Source organism: Oncorhynchus clarkii, chromosome 20 (genome assembly GCF_045791955.1).
Source record: "Oncorhynchus clarkii lewisi isolate Uvic-CL-2024 chromosome 20, UVic_Ocla_1.0, whole genome shotgun sequence".
Taxonomy (NCBI): Eukaryota; Metazoa; Chordata; class Actinopteri; order Salmoniformes; family Salmonidae; genus Oncorhynchus; species Oncorhynchus clarkii.
This window is the reverse complement of record NC_092166.1, coordinates 88,294,602-88,313,121: the sequence shown is the minus strand read 5'-3', so window position 1 is coordinate 88,313,121 and position 18,520 is coordinate 88,294,602. Positions and strand designations below refer to the sequence as shown.

The window sequence follows — 18,520 nt, the reverse complement described above, 5'->3', positions numbered from 1 at the left end:
TACAACACATCACAGAGCAACATAACACAGAGTAACACAATACAACACAGAGTAACACAACACAGAGTAACACAACATGACACAGAGCAACACAACAGAGTAACATAAGAGTAACAAAACAGAGTAAAACAACATCACAGAGTAACACAACACAGATTAACACAACATAACAGAGTAACACAGCACAGAGTAACAGGAGGAGCCGGAACAAACAGTGAGTGGGGTGACCTGGTGCTCTCCGAGGTACCGGAAACAAACAGTGAGCACTAGAGTGGGGTGACCTGGTGAGCTCCGAGGTACCGGAACAAACAGTGAGTGGGGTGACCTGGTGAGCTCCGAGGTACCGGAACAAACAGTGAGTGGGGTGACCTGGTGAGCTCCGAGGTACCGGAAACAAACAGTGAGTGGGGTGACCTGGTGAGCTCCGAGGTACCGGAACAAACAGTGAGCACTAGAGTGGGGTGACCTGGTGAGCTCCGAGGTACCGGCACTCACAGTGAGCACTAGAGTGGGGTGACCTGGGGAGCTCCGAGGTACCAGAACAAACAGTGAGTGGGGTGACCCGGTGAGCTCCGAGGTACCAGAACAAACAGTGAGTGGGGTGACCCGGTGAGCTCCGAGGTACCAGAACAAACAGTGAGTGGGGTGACCTGGTGAGCTCCGAGGTACCGGAACACACAGTGAGCACTAGAGTGGGGTGACCTGGTGAGCTCCGAGGTACCGGAACAAACAGTGAGCACTAGAGTGGGGTGACCTGGTGTGCTCTGAGGTACCGGAACAAACAGTGAGTGGGGTGACCTGGTGAGCTCCGAGGTACTGGAACAAACAGTGAGTGGGGTGACCTGGTGAGCTCCGAGGTACCAGAACAAACAGTGAGTGGGGTGACCTGGTGAGCTCCGAGGTACCGGAACACACAGTGAGCACTAGAGTGGGGTGACCTGGTGAGCTCCGAGGTACCGGAACAAACAGTGAGCACTAGAGTGGGGTGACCTGGTGAGCTCCGAGGTACCGGAACACACAGTGAGTGGGGTGACCTGGTGAGCTCCGAGGTACCGGAACACACAGTGAGTGGGGTGGCCTGGTGAGCTCCGAGGTACCAGAACAAACAGTAAGTGGGGTGACCTGGTGAGCTCCGAGGTACCGGAACACACAGTGAGCACTAGAGTGGGGTGACCTGGTGAGCTCCGAGGTACCGGAACAAACAGTGAGCACTAGAGTGGGGTGACCTGGTGAGCTCCGAGGTACCGGAACACACAGTGAGCACTAGAGTGGGGTGACCTGGTGAGCTCTGAGGTACCGGAACACACAGTGAGCACTAGAGTGGGGTGACCTGGTGAGCTCCGAGGTACCGGAACAAACAGTGAGTGGGGTGACCTGGTGAGCTCCGAGGTACCGGAACACACAGTGAGCACTAGAGTGGGGTGACCTGGTGAGCGCCGAGGTACTGGAACAAACAGTGAGCACTAGAGTGGGGTGACCTGGTGAGCTCCGAGGTTACAGAAACAAACAGTGAGTGGGGTGAGCTCCGAGGTACCGGAACAAACAGAGTAACACAGTCGCCCTGTGCAACTGGGTACTGGACTTCCTGACGGGCCGCCCCCAGGTGGTGAGGGAAGGCAACAACATCTCCACCCCGCTGATCCTCAACACTGGGGCCCCACAAGGGTGCGTTCTGAGCCCTCTCCTGTACTCCCTGTTCACCCACGACTGCGTGGCCACGCACGCGTCCAACTCAATCATCAAGTTTGCGGACGACACAACAGTGGTAGGCTTGATTACCAACAACGACGAGACGGCCTACAGGGAGGAGGTGAGGGCCCTCGGAGTGTGGTGTCAGGAAAATAACCTCACACTCAACGTCAACAAAACTGAGGAGATGATTGTGTACTTCAGGAAACAGCAGAGGGAACACCCCCCTATCCACATCGAAGGAACAGTAGTGGAGAGGGTAGTAAGTTTTAAGTTCCTCGGCGTACACATCACAGACAAACTGAATTGGTCCACCCACACAGACAGCATCGTGAAGAAGGCGCAGCAGCTCAAGAGGCTGAAGAAATTCGGCTTGTCACCAAAAGCACTCACAAACTTCTACAGATGCACAATTGAGAGCATCCTGTCGGGCTGAATCACCGCCTGGTACGGCAACTGCTCCGCCCACAACCATAAGGCTCTCCAGAGGGTAGTGAGGTCTGCACAACGCATCACCGGGGGAAAACTACCTGCCCTCCAGGACACCTACACCACCCGATGTCACAGGAAGGCCATAAAGATCATCAAGGACAACAACCACCCGAGCCACTGCCTGTTCACCCCGCTATCATCCAGAAGGCGAAGTCAGTACAGGTGCATCAAAGCTGGGACCGAGAGACTGAAAAACAGCTTCTATCTCAAGGCCATCAGACTGTTAAACAGCCACCACTAACATTGAGTGGCTGCTGCCAACACAGTGACTCAACTCCAGCCACCTTAATGATGGGAATTGATGTAAAATATATCACTAGCCACTTTAAACAATGCTACCTAATATAATGTTTACATACCCTACATTATTCATCTCATATGTATACTGTACTCTATACTGTACTCTATATCATCTACTGCATCTTTATGTAATACATGTATCACTAGCCACTTTAAACTATGCCACTTTGTTTACATACTCATCTCATATGTATATACTGCACTCGATACCATCTACTGTATCTAGCCTATGCCGCTCTGTACCATCACTCATTCATATATCTTTATGTACATATTATTTATCCCCTTACACTTGTGTCTATAAGGTAGTAGTTTTGGAATTGTTAGCTAGATTACTTGTTGGTTATTACTGCATTGTCGGAACTAGAAGCACAAGCATTTCGATACACTCGCAATAACATCTGCTAACCATGTGTATGTGACAAATAAAATTTGATTTGATTTTTAGTTACAGTATTGTCTCATCGCTGCAACTCCCGTACGGACTCGGGAGAGGCGAAGGTCGAGAGCCGTGCGTCCTCCGAAACACAACCCATCCAAGCCGCACTGCTTCTTGACACAACGCCCACTTAACCCGGAAGCCAGCCGCACCAATATGTCGGAGGAAATACCTTACACCTGGCAACCATGTCAGCGTGCACTGTGCCCGGCCCGCCTCAGGAGTCGCTAGAGCACGATGGAATAAGGGCATCCCTGCCGGCCAAACCCTCCCCTAACCTGGACGACTCTGGGCCAATTGCGCACCACCCCATGGGTCTCCCGGTCGCGGCCGGCTGCGACAGAGCCTGGACTCGAACCCAGAATCTCTAGTGGCACAGCTAGCACTGCATTGCAGACCATTGTGCCACTCGGGAGGCTCATTCTGCTGATTCTGTTGAAAAACGTTTATTAAACGGAAGCAATCAGACTGAAACGGGGATGAACATACCTGACTTTGTCCAATAGAAACTCTCGTTTGCAACTGTTGGATGATTACACCCAGCTAGACGCAAGGAGGTATTGAATGTGTCTGTCACCTTGATTACTCAAATGTTTCTGCTTAGGATCGTTGTCCTGTTGGAAGGTGAACCTTCTCCCCAGTCTGAGGTCCTGAGCGCTCTGGAGCAGGTTTTCATCAAGGATCTCTCTGTACTTTGCTCCATTGGTCTTTGCCTCAATCCTGACTAGTCTCCCAGTCCCTGCCGCTAAAAATCATCCCCACGGCATGATGCTGCCACCACCATGCTTCACCGTATGGATGGTGCCAGGTTTTCTCCAGGCGTAACACTTGGCATTCAGGCCAAAGAGTTCAATATTGGTTTCATCAAACCAGAGAATCTTGTTTCTCATGGTCTGAGAGTCTTTAGGTGCCTTTTGGTAAACTCCAAGCGGACTGTTGTGTGCCTTTTACTGAGGAGTGGCTTCCGTCTGACCACTCTACCATAAAGGCCTGATTGGTGGAGTGCTGCAGAGATGGTTGTCCTTCTGGAAGGTTCTCCCATCTCCACAGAGGAACTCTGGAGCTCTGTTAGAGTGACCAACTTCTTGGTCCCTGACCTCCCTGACCAAGGCCCTCCTCCCCGATTTCTCAGTTTCGCCGGGCGGCCAGCTCTAGGAAGAGTCTTGGTGGTTCCAAACTTCTTCAATTTAAGAATGGAAACACAAACACCAAATCTACAACCACCTAAAAGGAAGTGATTCCCAGACCTTCCATAACAATGCTATCACATACAGAGAAATTAACCTGGAGAAGAGTCCCCTAAGCAATCTGGTCCTGATGCTCTGTTCACAAACACAAACAGACCCAACAGAGCCCCAGGAGAGCAACACAATTAGACGCAACCAAGGGCGAGAGGAGTGCAAGGAAATCTGAAGCCTTCAACGGATCCTTTGTGCACAGCTGTGCTGCTCACTCTCTCTCTCTCCGCTGTCAGTTGTACTGGAAGACAAGAGGCCGACCACACAGTGGGGTCATTCAGAAGAGCTGGCACTAGAAAGGATACAACCATCTCTGTGGGCTATCTGTTTACAAAGTCCTTCACACAACCCATCTTTTTACATATCATCATTTGATCATTTGTTTCCTTGTATTGATATTGAAAAGGCTTCTGGTTTAGGAAAATACTTCAGCCCTTTCATTGGATTTAAGTCGCTCTCTTCTGTCTCTCTCTCTGGTCCATATCTTTCTCTCTTCTGTCTCTCTCTGGTCCATATCTCTCTCTCTTCTGTCTTTCTCTCTCTGGTCCATAGCGCTCTCTCTTCTGTCTCTCTCTCTCTGGTCCATATCTCTCTCTCTTCTGTCTCTCTCTCTCTGGTCCATATCTCTCTCTCTCTGGTCCATATCTCTCTCTCTTCTGTCTCTCTCTCTCTGGTCCATAGCTCTCTCTCTTCTGTCTCTCTCTCTGGTCCATATCTCTCTCTCTCTCTTCTGTCTCTCTCTCTCTCTGGTCCATATCTTTCTCTCTTCTGTCTCTCTCTCTCTGGTCCATATCTCTCGCTCTCTTCTGTCTCTCTCTCTCTGGTCCATATCACTCCCTCTTCTCTCTCTCTCTCTCTCTGGTCCAGATCACTCCCTCTTCTGTCAATTAAATTCAATTCAAGGGCTTTATTGGCATGGGAAACATGTGTTAACATTGCCAAAGCAAGTGAGGTAGATAATATATAAAGTGAATATATAAAGTGAAATAAACAATAAAAATGAACAGTAAACATTACACATACAGAAGTTTCAAAACAATAAAGACATTACAAATGTCATATTATATATATATATATATATATATATATATATATATATATACAGTGTTTTAACAATGTACAAATGGTTAAATCTCACAAGATAAAATAAATAAGCATAAATATGGGTTGTATTTACAATGGTGTGTGTTCTTCACTGGTTGCCCTTTTCTCGTGGCAACAGGTCACAAATCTTGCTGCTGTGATGGCACACTGTGGAATTTCACCCAGTAGATATTGGAGTTTATCAAAACTGGATTTGTTTTCGAATTCTTTGTGGATCTGTGTAATCTGAGGGAAATATGTCTCTCTAATATGGTCATACATTGGGCAGGAGGTTAGGAAGTGCAGCTCAGTTTCCACCTCATTCTGTCTCTCTCTCTCTCTCTCTCTGGTCCATATCTCTCTTCTGTCTCTCTCTCTCTCTCTCTCTGGTCCATATCTCTCTCTCTGGTCCATATCTCTCTCTCTTCTGTCTCTCTGGTCCATATCTCGCTCTCTTCTGTCTCTCTCTCTCTTCTGTCTCTCTCTCTCTCTCTCTGGTCCATATCTCTCTCTCTGGTCCATATCTCTCTCTCTTCTGTCTCTCTGGTCCATATCTCGCTCTCTTCTGTCTCTCCCTCTCTTCTGTCTCTCTCTCTCTGGTCCATATCTCTCTCTCTCTTCTGTCTCTCTCTCTGGTCCATATCTCTCTCTCTTCTGTCTCTCTGGTCCATATCTCTCTCTCTTCTCTCTCTCTGGTCCATATCTCTCTCTCTCTTCTGTCTCTCTCTCTCTGGTCCATATCTATCTCTTCGGTCTCTCTCTCTCTGGTCCAGATCACTCTCTCTTCCATTTCTCCAAGGCATCAGCTAAATATGGCCTGGTCCGTCTCACAAAGCTTCCACATTACCAAACTAACCTTCATGACCCTCAGCTCAGATGATGTCATGGCACAAACATGTTGCGGAGACAGAGAGAAGGAAGGACATTAGAGAAAGAGGAAAGATTGAGAGAATACTTAAAGGACAGAAAGAGAGAGATTAGGAGAGAGACAGTAGGAGAGAGATTAGGGGAGAGACAGGGAGCGGCAAAGGTGAGGCCCTGTATATAGGGGGTTACTAAAGGTTACTCCCAGGTTGTACAGTCAGTACATATGAAACTTAGCAAATCAAATTTTGAATGACAGGTGTTTGATAGGAGGCTGATAGGAGATAATACTATGTTTGGACACAGAAAGGAAAGACTCTTCCTAAAGGAGAAGGAAACACCTCCCAGTAGCTCCATTGTGAGGTAGAATAACACACACACACACACACACACACACTGTGGCTGCTTGCAGCACTTAAACTATGTTTATACAACTTCCTGTTAGCAGCAGGCTAAAATAGTTCAGCAGGAAATAAGGAAGAAACTAAGCAGAGCAAAGTCTCAACACAAGGGGCAGAATTTAACCTTTATTTAACTAGACAAGTCAGTTAAGAACAAATTCTTATTTACATTTAAAGAGCCATATTCTCAAAAGTCTCTTCATTCAAAGACACAATCATGGACACTCTTACTGACAGTTGTGGCTGCTTTGCGTGATGTATAGTTGTCTCCACCTTCTTGCCCTTTGTGCTGTTGTCTGTGCCCAATAATGGTTGTACTCTGTGCTGCTGCCATGTTGTGTTGCTACCAAGTTGTTGTCATGCTGTGTTGTTGTCTTAGATCTCTCTTTATGTGGTGTTGTCTCTCTTGTGTTTTGTCCTATACTTTAATGTAATTTATTTGTAATTTTTAATCCCAGCCTCAGTCATTGTAAATAAGAATTGGTTCTTAACTGACTTGCCTAGTTAAATAAAGGTTAAATAAAAATAAATAAATGGCAGTCACCATACCCTACTTCCACACCAACAATTTAAAATAGGCTTCTGAAATCATTCCAATCCCCATTAACAGGCCAATGCAGTTTAGCCTTTTACAGGGTTGGCTTTACATGGAAAGAAAGGCAGTACATACTCCGCTGTTCCATCACGCGTGCGATGATGTTAGTAACTTCTTTGTTGTAGTATTCCAAACCTACGTGGCAATTTCACCAATTAAGGATTCGAACTTTAAGTTATGTATTTTTCTACTTTTATCTCATTCACAGCACTCCAGTGTAGTTTTGATATTGCCACTCTAGTATAATTTAGACAAATAGAGGATCTATTCTGGAGTGGAATTAGGTGAAGAAAAAAAACAGTTTTGTTGCTGACTGTTTAGAGTGATGAACACGTCTGGAGAGGCTGAAAGTTGACTTTCACTTCCTCTAATGCTCTGTGGAATCTGTGGTCAGTCAGTCAGATTCGCTGTGGCAGATACTAGCCTGTCTCTGGGAGAGATTAGCTCTGCAGATCCGCAAACCTTTGTTTTTATGACATCCTCTGCATTCCTGTTCACCTCCCTCAACCAATGGAAAGCTGTCTTTAACATCCTGAACTGAAGTGAGCCAATGGGAACTGTGTTTAACATGAGGGCGTCGCCAACAGACATGGAAGCTCTGCTTGTATCTCCTAAGACATGACAGACATGGAAGCTCTGCTTCTATCTCCTAAGACATGACAGACATGGAAGCTCTGCTTCTATCTCCTAAGACATGACAGACATGGAAGCTTTGCTTCTATCTCCTAAGACATGACAGACATGGAAGCTCTGCTTCTATCTCCTAAGACACGACAGACATGGAAGCTCTGCTTCTATATCCTAAGACACGACAGACATGGAAGCTCTGCTTCTATATCCTAAGACACGACAGACATGGAAGCTCTGCTTCTATATCCTAAGACACGACAGACATGGAAGCTCTGCTTCTATCTCCTAAGACACGACAGACATGGAAGCTCTGCTTCTATCTCCTAAGACATGACAGACATGGAAGCTCTGCCTCTGTCTCCTAAGACATGACACTGTACACAGTGGGGAGAACAAGTATTTGATAACCTGCTAAATCGGCAGTGTTTCCTACTTACAAAGCATGTAGAGGTCTGTAATTTTTATCATAGGAACACTTCAACCGTGAGACGGAATCTATAACAAAAATCCAGAAAATCACATTGTATGATTTCTAAGTAATTCATTTTCATTTTATTGCATGACATAAGTATTTGATCACCTAACAACCAGTAAGAATTCCAGCTCTCACAGACCTGTTAGTTTTTCTTTAAGAAGCCCTCCTGTTCTCCACTCATTACCTGTATTAACTGCACCTGTTTGAACTCGTTACCTGTATGAAAGACACCTGTCCACACACTCAATCAAACGGACTCCAACCTCTCCACAATGGCCAAGACCAGAGAGCTGTGTAAGGACATCAGGGGTAAAATTGTAGACCTGCGAAAGGCTGGGATGGGCTACAGGACAATAGGCAAGCAGCTTGGTGAGAAGGCAACAACTGTTGGCGCAATTATTAGAAAATGGAAGAAGTTCAAGATGACAGTCAATCACCCTTGGTCTGGGGCTCCATGCAAGATCTCACCTCGTGGGGCATCAATGATCATGAGGAAGGTGAGGGATCAGCCCAGAACTACACGGCAGGACCTGGTCAATGACCTGAAGAGAGCTGGGACCACATTCTCAAAGAAAACCGTTAGTAACACACTACGCCGTCATGGATTAAAATCCTGCAGCGCACGCAGGGTCCCCCTGCTCAAGACAGCGCATGTCCAGGCCTGTCTGAAGTTTGCCAATGACCATCTGGATGATCCAGAGGAGGAATGGGAGAAGGTCATGTGGTCTGATGAGACAAAAATATAGATTTTTGGTCTAAACTCCACTCGCCGGTTTGGAGGAAGAAGAAGGATGGACTCCTGGACATCTAATCAAATGGCTACCCAGACTATTTGCATTGCCCCCACCTTCTACTCTGCTGCTATTCTCTGTAATTATCTATGCACAGTCACTTTAATAACTCTACCTACATGTACATATTACCTCCATTACCTCGACACCGGTGCCCCTGCACCTTGACTCTGTACCAGTACCCTCCTGTACATACCCTCCACATTGACTCTGTACCGTAACACCCTGTATATAGCCTCCACATTGACTCTGTACCGTAACACCCTGTATATAGCCTCCACATTGACTCTGTACCGGTACCCCCTGTATATAGCCTCCACATTGACTCTGTACCGGTACCCCCTGTATATAGCCTCCACATTGACTCTGTACCGGTACCCTCCTGTATATAGCCTCCACATTGACTCTGTACCGGTACCCCCTGTATATAGCCTCCACATTGACTCTGTACTGGTACCCCCTGTATATAGACTCCACATTGACTCTGTACCGGTACCCCCTGTATATAGCCTCCACATTGACTCTGTACCGGTACCCCCTGTATATAGCCTCCACATTGACTCTGTACCGGTAACCCCTGTATATAGCCTCCACATTGACTCTGTACTGGTACCCCCTGTATATAGCCTCCACATTGACTCTGTACCGGTACCCTCCTGTATATAGCCTCCACATTGACTCTGTACCGGTACCCTCCTGTATATAGCCTCCACATTGACTCTGTACCGGTAACCCCTGTATATAACCTCCACATTGACTCTGTACCGGTACCCTCCTGTATATAGCCTCCACATTGACTCTGTACCGGTACCCTCCTGTATATAGCCTCCACATTGACTCTGTACCGGTAACCCCTGTATATAGCCTCCACATTGACTCTGTACCGGTACCCTCCTGTATATAGTCTCGCTATTGTTACTTTACTACTCTTTAATTATTTGTTACTTCATTTCTCATTTTTTTACTTTTTTTTAAACTGCATTATTGGTTAAGTGCTTGTAAGTCAGCATTTCACTGTAAATTCTACATTGTAGTCGGCAGATGTGACTAAGATTTAATTTGATTATATAGCCTCATTATTCATTATAGATTTTGATTTGATGGTTCTGAAACATGCTCTCTGCTACCGCTAACAGCCTGCCTGTCGTCTCTAGCCGTCCGCATGGCCCTGAAACATGCTCTCTGCTACCGCTAACAGCCTGCCTGTCGTCTCTAGCCGTCCACATGGCCCTGAAACATGCTCTCTGCTACCGCTAACAGCCTGCCTGTCGTCTCTAGCCGTCCGCATGGCCCTGAAACATGCTCTCTGCTACCGCTAACAGCCTGCCTGTCGTCTCTAGCCGTCCACATGGCCCTGAAACATGATCTCTGCTACAACTAACATCCACATGGTCCTACTTTCCATGCTGCCGGACAATCCTCTCCTCCTCTGCTCCGTTTCATGAACAAAACAAAAACATTAACAAGGCGCTGGGGGGGCTTGTTTTTTATCATTTCGGGCTCTATTCTAAATCTCATTCAATCTTGGCTTTTGTGGAAGGGAATTACATTTACATTTAGCTCTCACATCCTAATGGATAGACATTGCTCTGCCTGTGAGGATTGTTGAGAAACTGTTCCTGAAACTGCATCTGAAACGGCATCATATGAAATATAACAGCAGCAGTCGAGGTAGGGTTGGCCCAGACACACACTTCCTGTACTGTCACATGGGACACATAAACCAGCTGAAAATAATGATACACACACCCTGGTGCAGATACTCACACACACACACAATCTCATGTGGGTTGCTGCTGTGTACACGTTGTCACATAGGGGCAGTAATGTAACGATCAACAGACAGAAACCAGGGAAAGAAAACAGTGTGTAACAGTCAGAAGAGGGGGTGTCCTTCACATGTTAACAGACACATTTCTTCCATACTTAAAAGTGTCCAAAACAGTCATGATTGATATCAATATATGAGAAAAACGTTACCGGCTAACTCTCTGATCAGCAGTCTGACCAGTAGCTGAGGACATTTTCCACGAGACGGAATAGGGACTTCCCTCTATTTATAGTTAGGCCAATAGTTAACCAAGGCCAGAAGCAGAATAGTCGAATGGCTATTGTCCAGACTCAGAGGATGTCCACTCCATGGTTACCCCGAGGGTATGTCCACTCCATGGTTACCCCGAGGGTATGTCCACTCCATGGTTACCCCGAGGGTATGTCCACTCCATGGTTACCCCGAGGGTATGTCCACTCCATGGTTACCCCGAGGGTATGTCCACTCCATGGTTACCCCGAGGGTATGTCCACTCCATGGTTACCCCGAGGGTATGTCCACTCCATGGTTACCCCGAGGGTATGTCCACTCCATGGTTACCCCGAGGGTATGTCCACTCCATGGTTACCCCGAGGGTATGTCCACTCCATGGTTACCCCGAGGGTATGTCCACTCCATGGTTACCCCGAGGGTATGTCCACTCCATGGTTACCCCGAGGGTATGTCCACTCCATGGTGATGTGGTTACCCCGAGGGTATGACCACTCCATGGTGATGTGGTTACCCCGAGGGTATGTCCACTCCATGGTGATGTGGTTACCCCGAGGGTATGACCACTCCGATGGTGATGTGGTTACCCCGAGGGTATGACCACTCCATGGTGATGTGGTTACCCCGAGGGTATGACCACTCCATGGTGATGTGGTTACCCCGAGGGTATGACCACTCCATGGTGATGTGGTTACCCCGAGGGTATGTCCACTCCATGGTGATGTGGTTACCCCGAGGGTATGTCCACTCCATGGTGATGTGGTTACCCCGAGGGTATGTCCACTCCATGGTGATGTGGTTACCCCGAGGGTATGTCCACTCCATGGTGATGTGGTTACCCCGAGGGTATGTCCACTCCATGGTGATGTGGTTACCCCGAGGGTATGTCCACTCCATGGTGATGTGGTTACCCCGAGGGTATGTCCACTCCATGGTGATGTGGTTACCCCGAGGGTATGTCCACTCCATGGTGATGTGGTTACCCCGAGGGTATGACCACTCCATGGTGATGTGGTTACACCGAGGGTATGACCACTCCATGGTGATGTGGTTACCCCGAGGGTATGACCACTCCATGGTGATATGGTTACCCTGAGGGTATGTCCACTTCACTGGTGTAGTCACCCTGTTACCTGGTGGCCCATCAAGCCTCTCTGAGCACAGTGAGATCCACTACTAATGTGTTGCTTACTGGTCCATACAAAATACAATAGCTTCCACTGCTACTCATGTGGTTTCCCATCTAGTTTTTCCCCATGTAGGCTAAGGTAACTTTATACCGTACATGCAGTGCATTTGGAAGGTATTCAGAATCCTTGACTTTTTCCACATTTTGTTACGTTAGTCTTATTCTAAAATTGAGTCAATTATTTTTTGCCCTCATCAAACTACACGCAATACTCCATAATGACAAAGCAAAAACTGGTTTGTCAAATTTTTTGCAAATTTCTAAAAGAAAGACAAATGAAATATCACATTTACGTAGCGACAGGGTAGCCTAGTGGTTAGAGCGTTGGACTAGTAACCAAAAGTTTGCAAGTTCATATCCCCGAACTGACAAGATACAAATCTGTCATTCTGCCCCTGAACAGGCACTGAACAGGCACTGTTCCTAGGCTGTTTTTGAAAATAAGAATTTGTTCTTAACTGACTTGCCTAGTTAAATAAAGGTTAAAAAAAAGTATTCAGACCCTTTACTCAGTACTTTGTTGAAGCATCTTTGGCAGTGATTACAACCTCAAGTCTTCTTGGCTATGACACTGCAAGCTTGGCACATCTGTATTTGGGGAATTTATCTCATTCTTCTCTACACATTCTCTCAAGCTCTGTCTGGTTGGATGGGGAGCGTCGCTCACAGCTATTTTCAGGTTTCTCCAGAGATGTTCGATTGGGTTCAAGTCCGGGCTCTGGCTGGGCCACTCAAGGACATTGAGAGACTTGTCCCGAAGCCACTTCTGTATTGTCTGGCTATGTGCTTAGGGTCTTTGTCCTTTTGGAAGGTGAACCTTCGCACCAGTCTGACGTCCTGAGCGCTCTGGAGCTTGTTTTCATCAATGATCTCTCAGAACTTTGCTCCGTTCATCTTTCCCTCGATCCTGACTAGTCTCCCAGTCCCTGCCACTGAAAAACATCCCCACAGCAAGATGCTGCCACCACCATGCTTCACCGTAGGGATGGTGCCAGGTTTCCTCCAGACGAGATGCTTGGCATTCAGGCCAAAGAGTTCAATCTTGGATTCATCAGACCAGCGAATCTTGTTTCTCATGGTCTGAGAGTCTTCAGGTGCCTATTGGCAAACTCCAAGCGGACTGTGGTGCCTTTTACTGAGGAGTGGCTTCCGTCTGGCCACTCTACCATAAAGGCCTGATGTTTTGGTACCATTACCCAGATCTGTGCCTCGACACAATCCTGCCTCTGAGCTCTACGGACATTTCCTTCAAACTCATGGCTTGGTTTTTGCTCTGACATGCACTGTCAACTGTGGGACCTTATATAGACAGGTGTGTGCCTTTCCAAATCATGTCCAATCAATTGAATTTACCACAGATGAACTCCTATCAAGTTGTAGAAACATCAATGAAATGAAATGATCAATGAAAACAGGATGCACCTAAGCTCAATTTCGAGCCTCATAGCAAAGGGTCTGAATACTTGTGTTTTTTTAAATCCATTTTAGAATAAGGCTGTAACGTAACAAAATGTGGCAAAGTAAAGGGGTCTGAATACTTTCCGAAAGCCCTGTAAATATACAACCGTCTATGATAGAATCAGAGAACAGAAACACTTTCACAAAGTATTTTTCCCAAAGTAAAAAATCTGAGGTTACAGCTATTTGTTTGATTTGCGGTCCATGGCAGCCTTGCTGGGGTAGGAATAATATTTGATCTGAAAAGCACTTCTCAGCCTCCTGTTCTTTCAGAGATCTGGGACTACAAAGGGGCAGCTTCTCCTGAGAACATTCTTACTGAAGAAATGTGAGGATAATTTTCTAACAAGATGTCAGCGTTATATTTGTATCTTTCACATCTGAACGGTTCAGAGACATCTTCATTCTGTCATCCTCTCTCTCTCTCTCTCAACAAAGCTTAGTAGATAGTTGGCAGACTTACAAACAGCCTTACAGGCTTACAAACAGACTTACAGACAGACAGACAGCCCTACAGACAGACAGACAGACAGACAGACAGCCCTACAGACAGACAGACAGCCCTACAGACAGACAGACAGCCAGGCAGACCTACAGGCAGACAGCCCTACAGGCTTACAGACAGACCTACAGGCAGACAGGCTTACAGACATACTTACATACAGACAGCCTTACAGAGAGCCTTACAGACAGCCTTACAGACAACCTTACAGACAGACTGACAGACAGCCTTACAGAGAGCCTTACAGAGAGCCTTACAGACAGCCTCACAACTGATTGGCTTATTATAGGCACCACTCCATTGAGCAACACTCAATATGTATTTAATCTATTAGGAAAGCCTGGAGGGTAAGTTCATGTAAAACAACCAAGGATATGAAAGACATAAAGAATCATGGAAACAGAACTATTGATAAATATTGTGCACTGTCATCACTCCCCATTGAGTGAATAGCTACATAACAGCCTAAGCACTAAATGGATCTTGTCATTTATACTAACCCATAACACTGACAACATTGTAGCTGTCTGACAAAGGTTTCCTACTGTGGGCCTCTCTCATACCACAACATTCTATCCATCCATCCCTTATGTCAATAGCATAATACCAAGAACAATCGATCACTATGAATAGGAAGCTGGTTCAGAGACACCACCTTCCAATGAGGTCACGTCGTTACCAAAATAACTGCTGAGTAAAAAGCCATTGACCTATCATGTAGCATTTGCTATAAATGTGGTCTACACCTAGTCAGTCCGTATGTTAGCCTATGAAGCTACAACTACATAGTATAAATGCAAACAACTTATATAAATAGCCTGGCAAGATTATAATAATTAATTTCGGTTGGTTATGGTTGGTTACCTTCCATGCCTCCTTCGCAGTAGTGATGATTATGCTGCGCGTCGCTGCGGTCCGTGTAGTTGTAGTTCATTTGAGTTACTTTGACATTCCATCCGAATCAAAAGATTTTGGTTGTGGAATGAGAACCTTCAGGGTTCCACCGGCAGCAAGTAGTGGCTGAAACCCGTCATGTTCTAAAAGATGGAAAAAAACCCGACTGAGCTCATTTCCGCTGGGGAAAGTAGCAGGCTGTTCGATTCTCCCTCTCTTCGCTTGTTCCTTATATCAAATCAAATCCATTTGTATTTGTCACATGCGCCGAATATAACAGGTGTAGGTAGACCTTACGGTGAAATGCTTACATGTCCGTAATCAAATATTCTGCTTCGTGTAGAAAATCGTTAAAATATTTGATTCCTCTTGGGCGTCAATTCACTATGTTGCATCAAGATAAACTTTGGCAACCATAGAAAGAAGGTTAATTTCAGATAAAATGGGAACCAACTCGTTCAAAACGATAAAACGCTAGAAAATGCGCTATTATTATAATAGTGGATTACCGTAGCATGTGTCAATACCGTTATAATTCAACGGAAGAGGAATAAAGCTCCCCCTTATTCTGCCTGTTGATGCGGACCCGTTATGCGTCGTGGTGGAAGAAGGGAGAAACGTGAGGAGATGCTGCTTCCTACGTGAGATGGAATTTGACTCTTTCGCCTTCAGACCGCCTTTTAAAAGGGCAAGACAAGAGCCAATAGCTGAGAATGCTGAGATATAATAGTTTACAGAAATGCATGGTTACTTGTATTGACTCAGAATAAATAAAAATAGCCTAATAATAACGTTTTAATAATATTGTTGTCGCCAACTGTATTATTGATGTATTCTAGTGCGCAACCAGACTGGTCTCATAGACTAGACATAACATAGTCCATTTCATTCCCGTAGTATATGTTATGTTTGGTATGGTTACATGAGATAAAAGGACCTGTTAGATGTAAAGTTCCCTGTTTAGGGGACCTGCGTAGTTACTGGTTCCGACCGATATTTTCGCTGATAAATCGATCTGTGGACACCGTCTATCCAAACGGCTCTCACCCACACAGTGGTTCAGGAAGCCAAGCTCGAGCGCTGTGAGACGGAGACGTTTTGATCAAGAGAGATCTTTAGAAAAAAATTAACATTTTCTCCAACACTAAACAAATATCTATTTTACAGTTATAAGGAATGTGAAACCTTATAATTAGTCGTTTTATAAATTGATTATACTATATTTAGAAAGCATGTCAGTCCTTTCAGGCCTGACTCATACAGTTTTGTATGATTGTAATGAGGTGCGTACTGGCGGCAGGAGAGCGGAAACTGATTTACAACGGTGTCGTTTAATAAACAATAAACCACCGTCAACAGGACAATACATGGAATGGGTCAAACAAACCCCGGTAATAACCAGCATACCGTGCACAAGCACTACAATAAATAATTATGGACAAGGACATGGGGGGGAACAGAGGGTTAAATACACAACATGTAATGATGGAATTGGAACCAGGTGTGATGGAAGACAAAACAAAACCAATGGGAAATGAAAAGTGGATCAGTGATGGCTTGAAGGTCGGTGACTTCGACCGCCGCCTGAACAAGGAGAGGGACCAACTTCTGCGGAAGTCGTGACAGAGCTGGAAACACATGATCATATATTTAATATTTTCACATTTGTATTATATTTGTACTTGAGCTTGTGTCCTCAAAAGTGACTACACCTCAGCAATGTATTTTACCAGAAAAGTGAACGTTTTACCTTTCTGTGAGTATGCAGCATTACTAGTTATTGTTCATGGCTCTCTCATGATAAATAATTACTTTTGGGGATTACATAGATTACATGTAAGTTACATTAAACTGGTTTTAAGTAAGGGAAAAGCAAAAGGGTGGATAGGTGTTTAACCAAAAGGTTGCATGTTTGAATCTCATCACAAACAACTTTAGCAACATTGCAACTACTTAACATGTTAGCTAACCCTTCATCTAACCTTAACATGTTAGCTAACCCTTCACCTAACCCTAACATGTTAGCTAACCCTTCATCTAACCCTAACATGTTAGCTAACCCTTCATCTAACCTTAACATGTTAGCTAACCCTTCATCTAACCTTAACGTGTTAGCTAACCCTTCATCTAACCTTAACGTGTTAGCTAACCCTTCATCTAACCTTAACGTGTTAGCTAACCCTTTACCTAACCTTAACATGTTAGCTAATCCTTCACCTAACCTTAACGTGTTAGTTAACCCTTCACCTAACCTTAACGTGTTAGCTAACCCTTCACCTAACCTTAACGTGTTAGCTAACCCTTCACCTAACCTTAACGTGTTAGCTAACCCTTCACCTAACCATAACGTGTTAGCTAACCCTTCACCTAACCTTAACGTGTTAGCTAACCCTTCATCTAACCTTAACGTGTTAGCTAACCCTTCACCTAACCTTAACGTGTTAGCTAACCCTTCACCTAACCTTAACGTGTTAGCTAACCCTTCATCTAACCTTAACGTGTTAGGTAACCCTTCATCTAACCCTAACCTTAACCTTTTAACCTAACTCCTAACCCTAACCCCTAGAGTTAACGTTAGCCAGCCAGCTAACATTAGCCACCTAGCCAACGTTTGGTCACAACAAATTGTAATTTGTAACTTAACATACGTTTTGCAAATATGTAACATATTGTACATTTTGTAAATTCATAACATATTGCACAAATTGCAATTCGTAACTAATTGTACGAATTGCAATTTGTAACACATCACACAAATTGTAATTTGTAACGAAATGGATGATGAACCATCCACAAATGAATGCATACCATACGAAACGTAACATATCATACTACATGGAGTGTCTCGGATTTACAAATGGAATAATACGAAATGCTCTGAGACCCCGTTGGTGGAATAGGCATATGTCCAATTGGACGAGGACTCCTTATAAGTCAATTTAGAAAAAGCAACACCGTTTCCAATAATGATTCCATGGTAAGATATTTTTAAATACATTTTTGTCATGGAAACTTTGTCAAATTGTGTTGCTTTATTCTGTCGATATCATTATGAATAACATAGGCTACGGCGGGAATATTGCCTTCAAGGCTTTACTTCCCATGGAGAAAGTCTCCTTGCCCCGCCACAGTTTATTTTCGCTGTGTTCTATCCCCAGACCCCTCTGTCACCCAGATTCACTGGTCACCGCCTCCCAGTAGTGTTTCTAGACAAGGGGTTTGACAGTCAGAGCAGTCAAGTAGTCAGTCAGCCGACACAACAGTAGGTCTTTGTTACTGACCTTATCCTCTGTCTCTGTATTGGGACTCTGGTGCCCTGACTGGGTTCAATGTCTAGTGACTGTCTAATTAAGGCAAAATGGCAGGCCCATGCAGTTCTAAGTCCTTGTCCTACATGGTTTAGAGCCACTTACTGTCGTCGGGCAGATCAAACCAACCA

The 18,520-nt window shown here is 45.3% G+C and overlaps 1 protein-coding gene across 3 annotated transcripts in view; it reads right to left on the bottom strand.

Moving 5' to 3' along the window:
- Nucleotides 1–15,631, bottom strand: part of LOC139377020 (DISC1 scaffold protein) — a 93,912-nt gene extending 78,281 nt beyond the window's left edge. For all 3 annotated transcript variants that reach the window (XR_011627985.1, XM_071120091.1, XM_071120090.1), the window contains exon 1: nt 15,052–15,631. Coding sequence is in view for 2 of the 3 variants with exons in the window: in XM_071120091.1 (XP_070976192.1) it covers nt 15,052–15,121 (70 nt within the window). In the remaining variant the exon portion in view is untranslated. The remainder of the gene's footprint in view (nt 1–15,051) is intronic.
- Nucleotides 15,632–18,520: the final 2,889 nt, after the last annotated feature.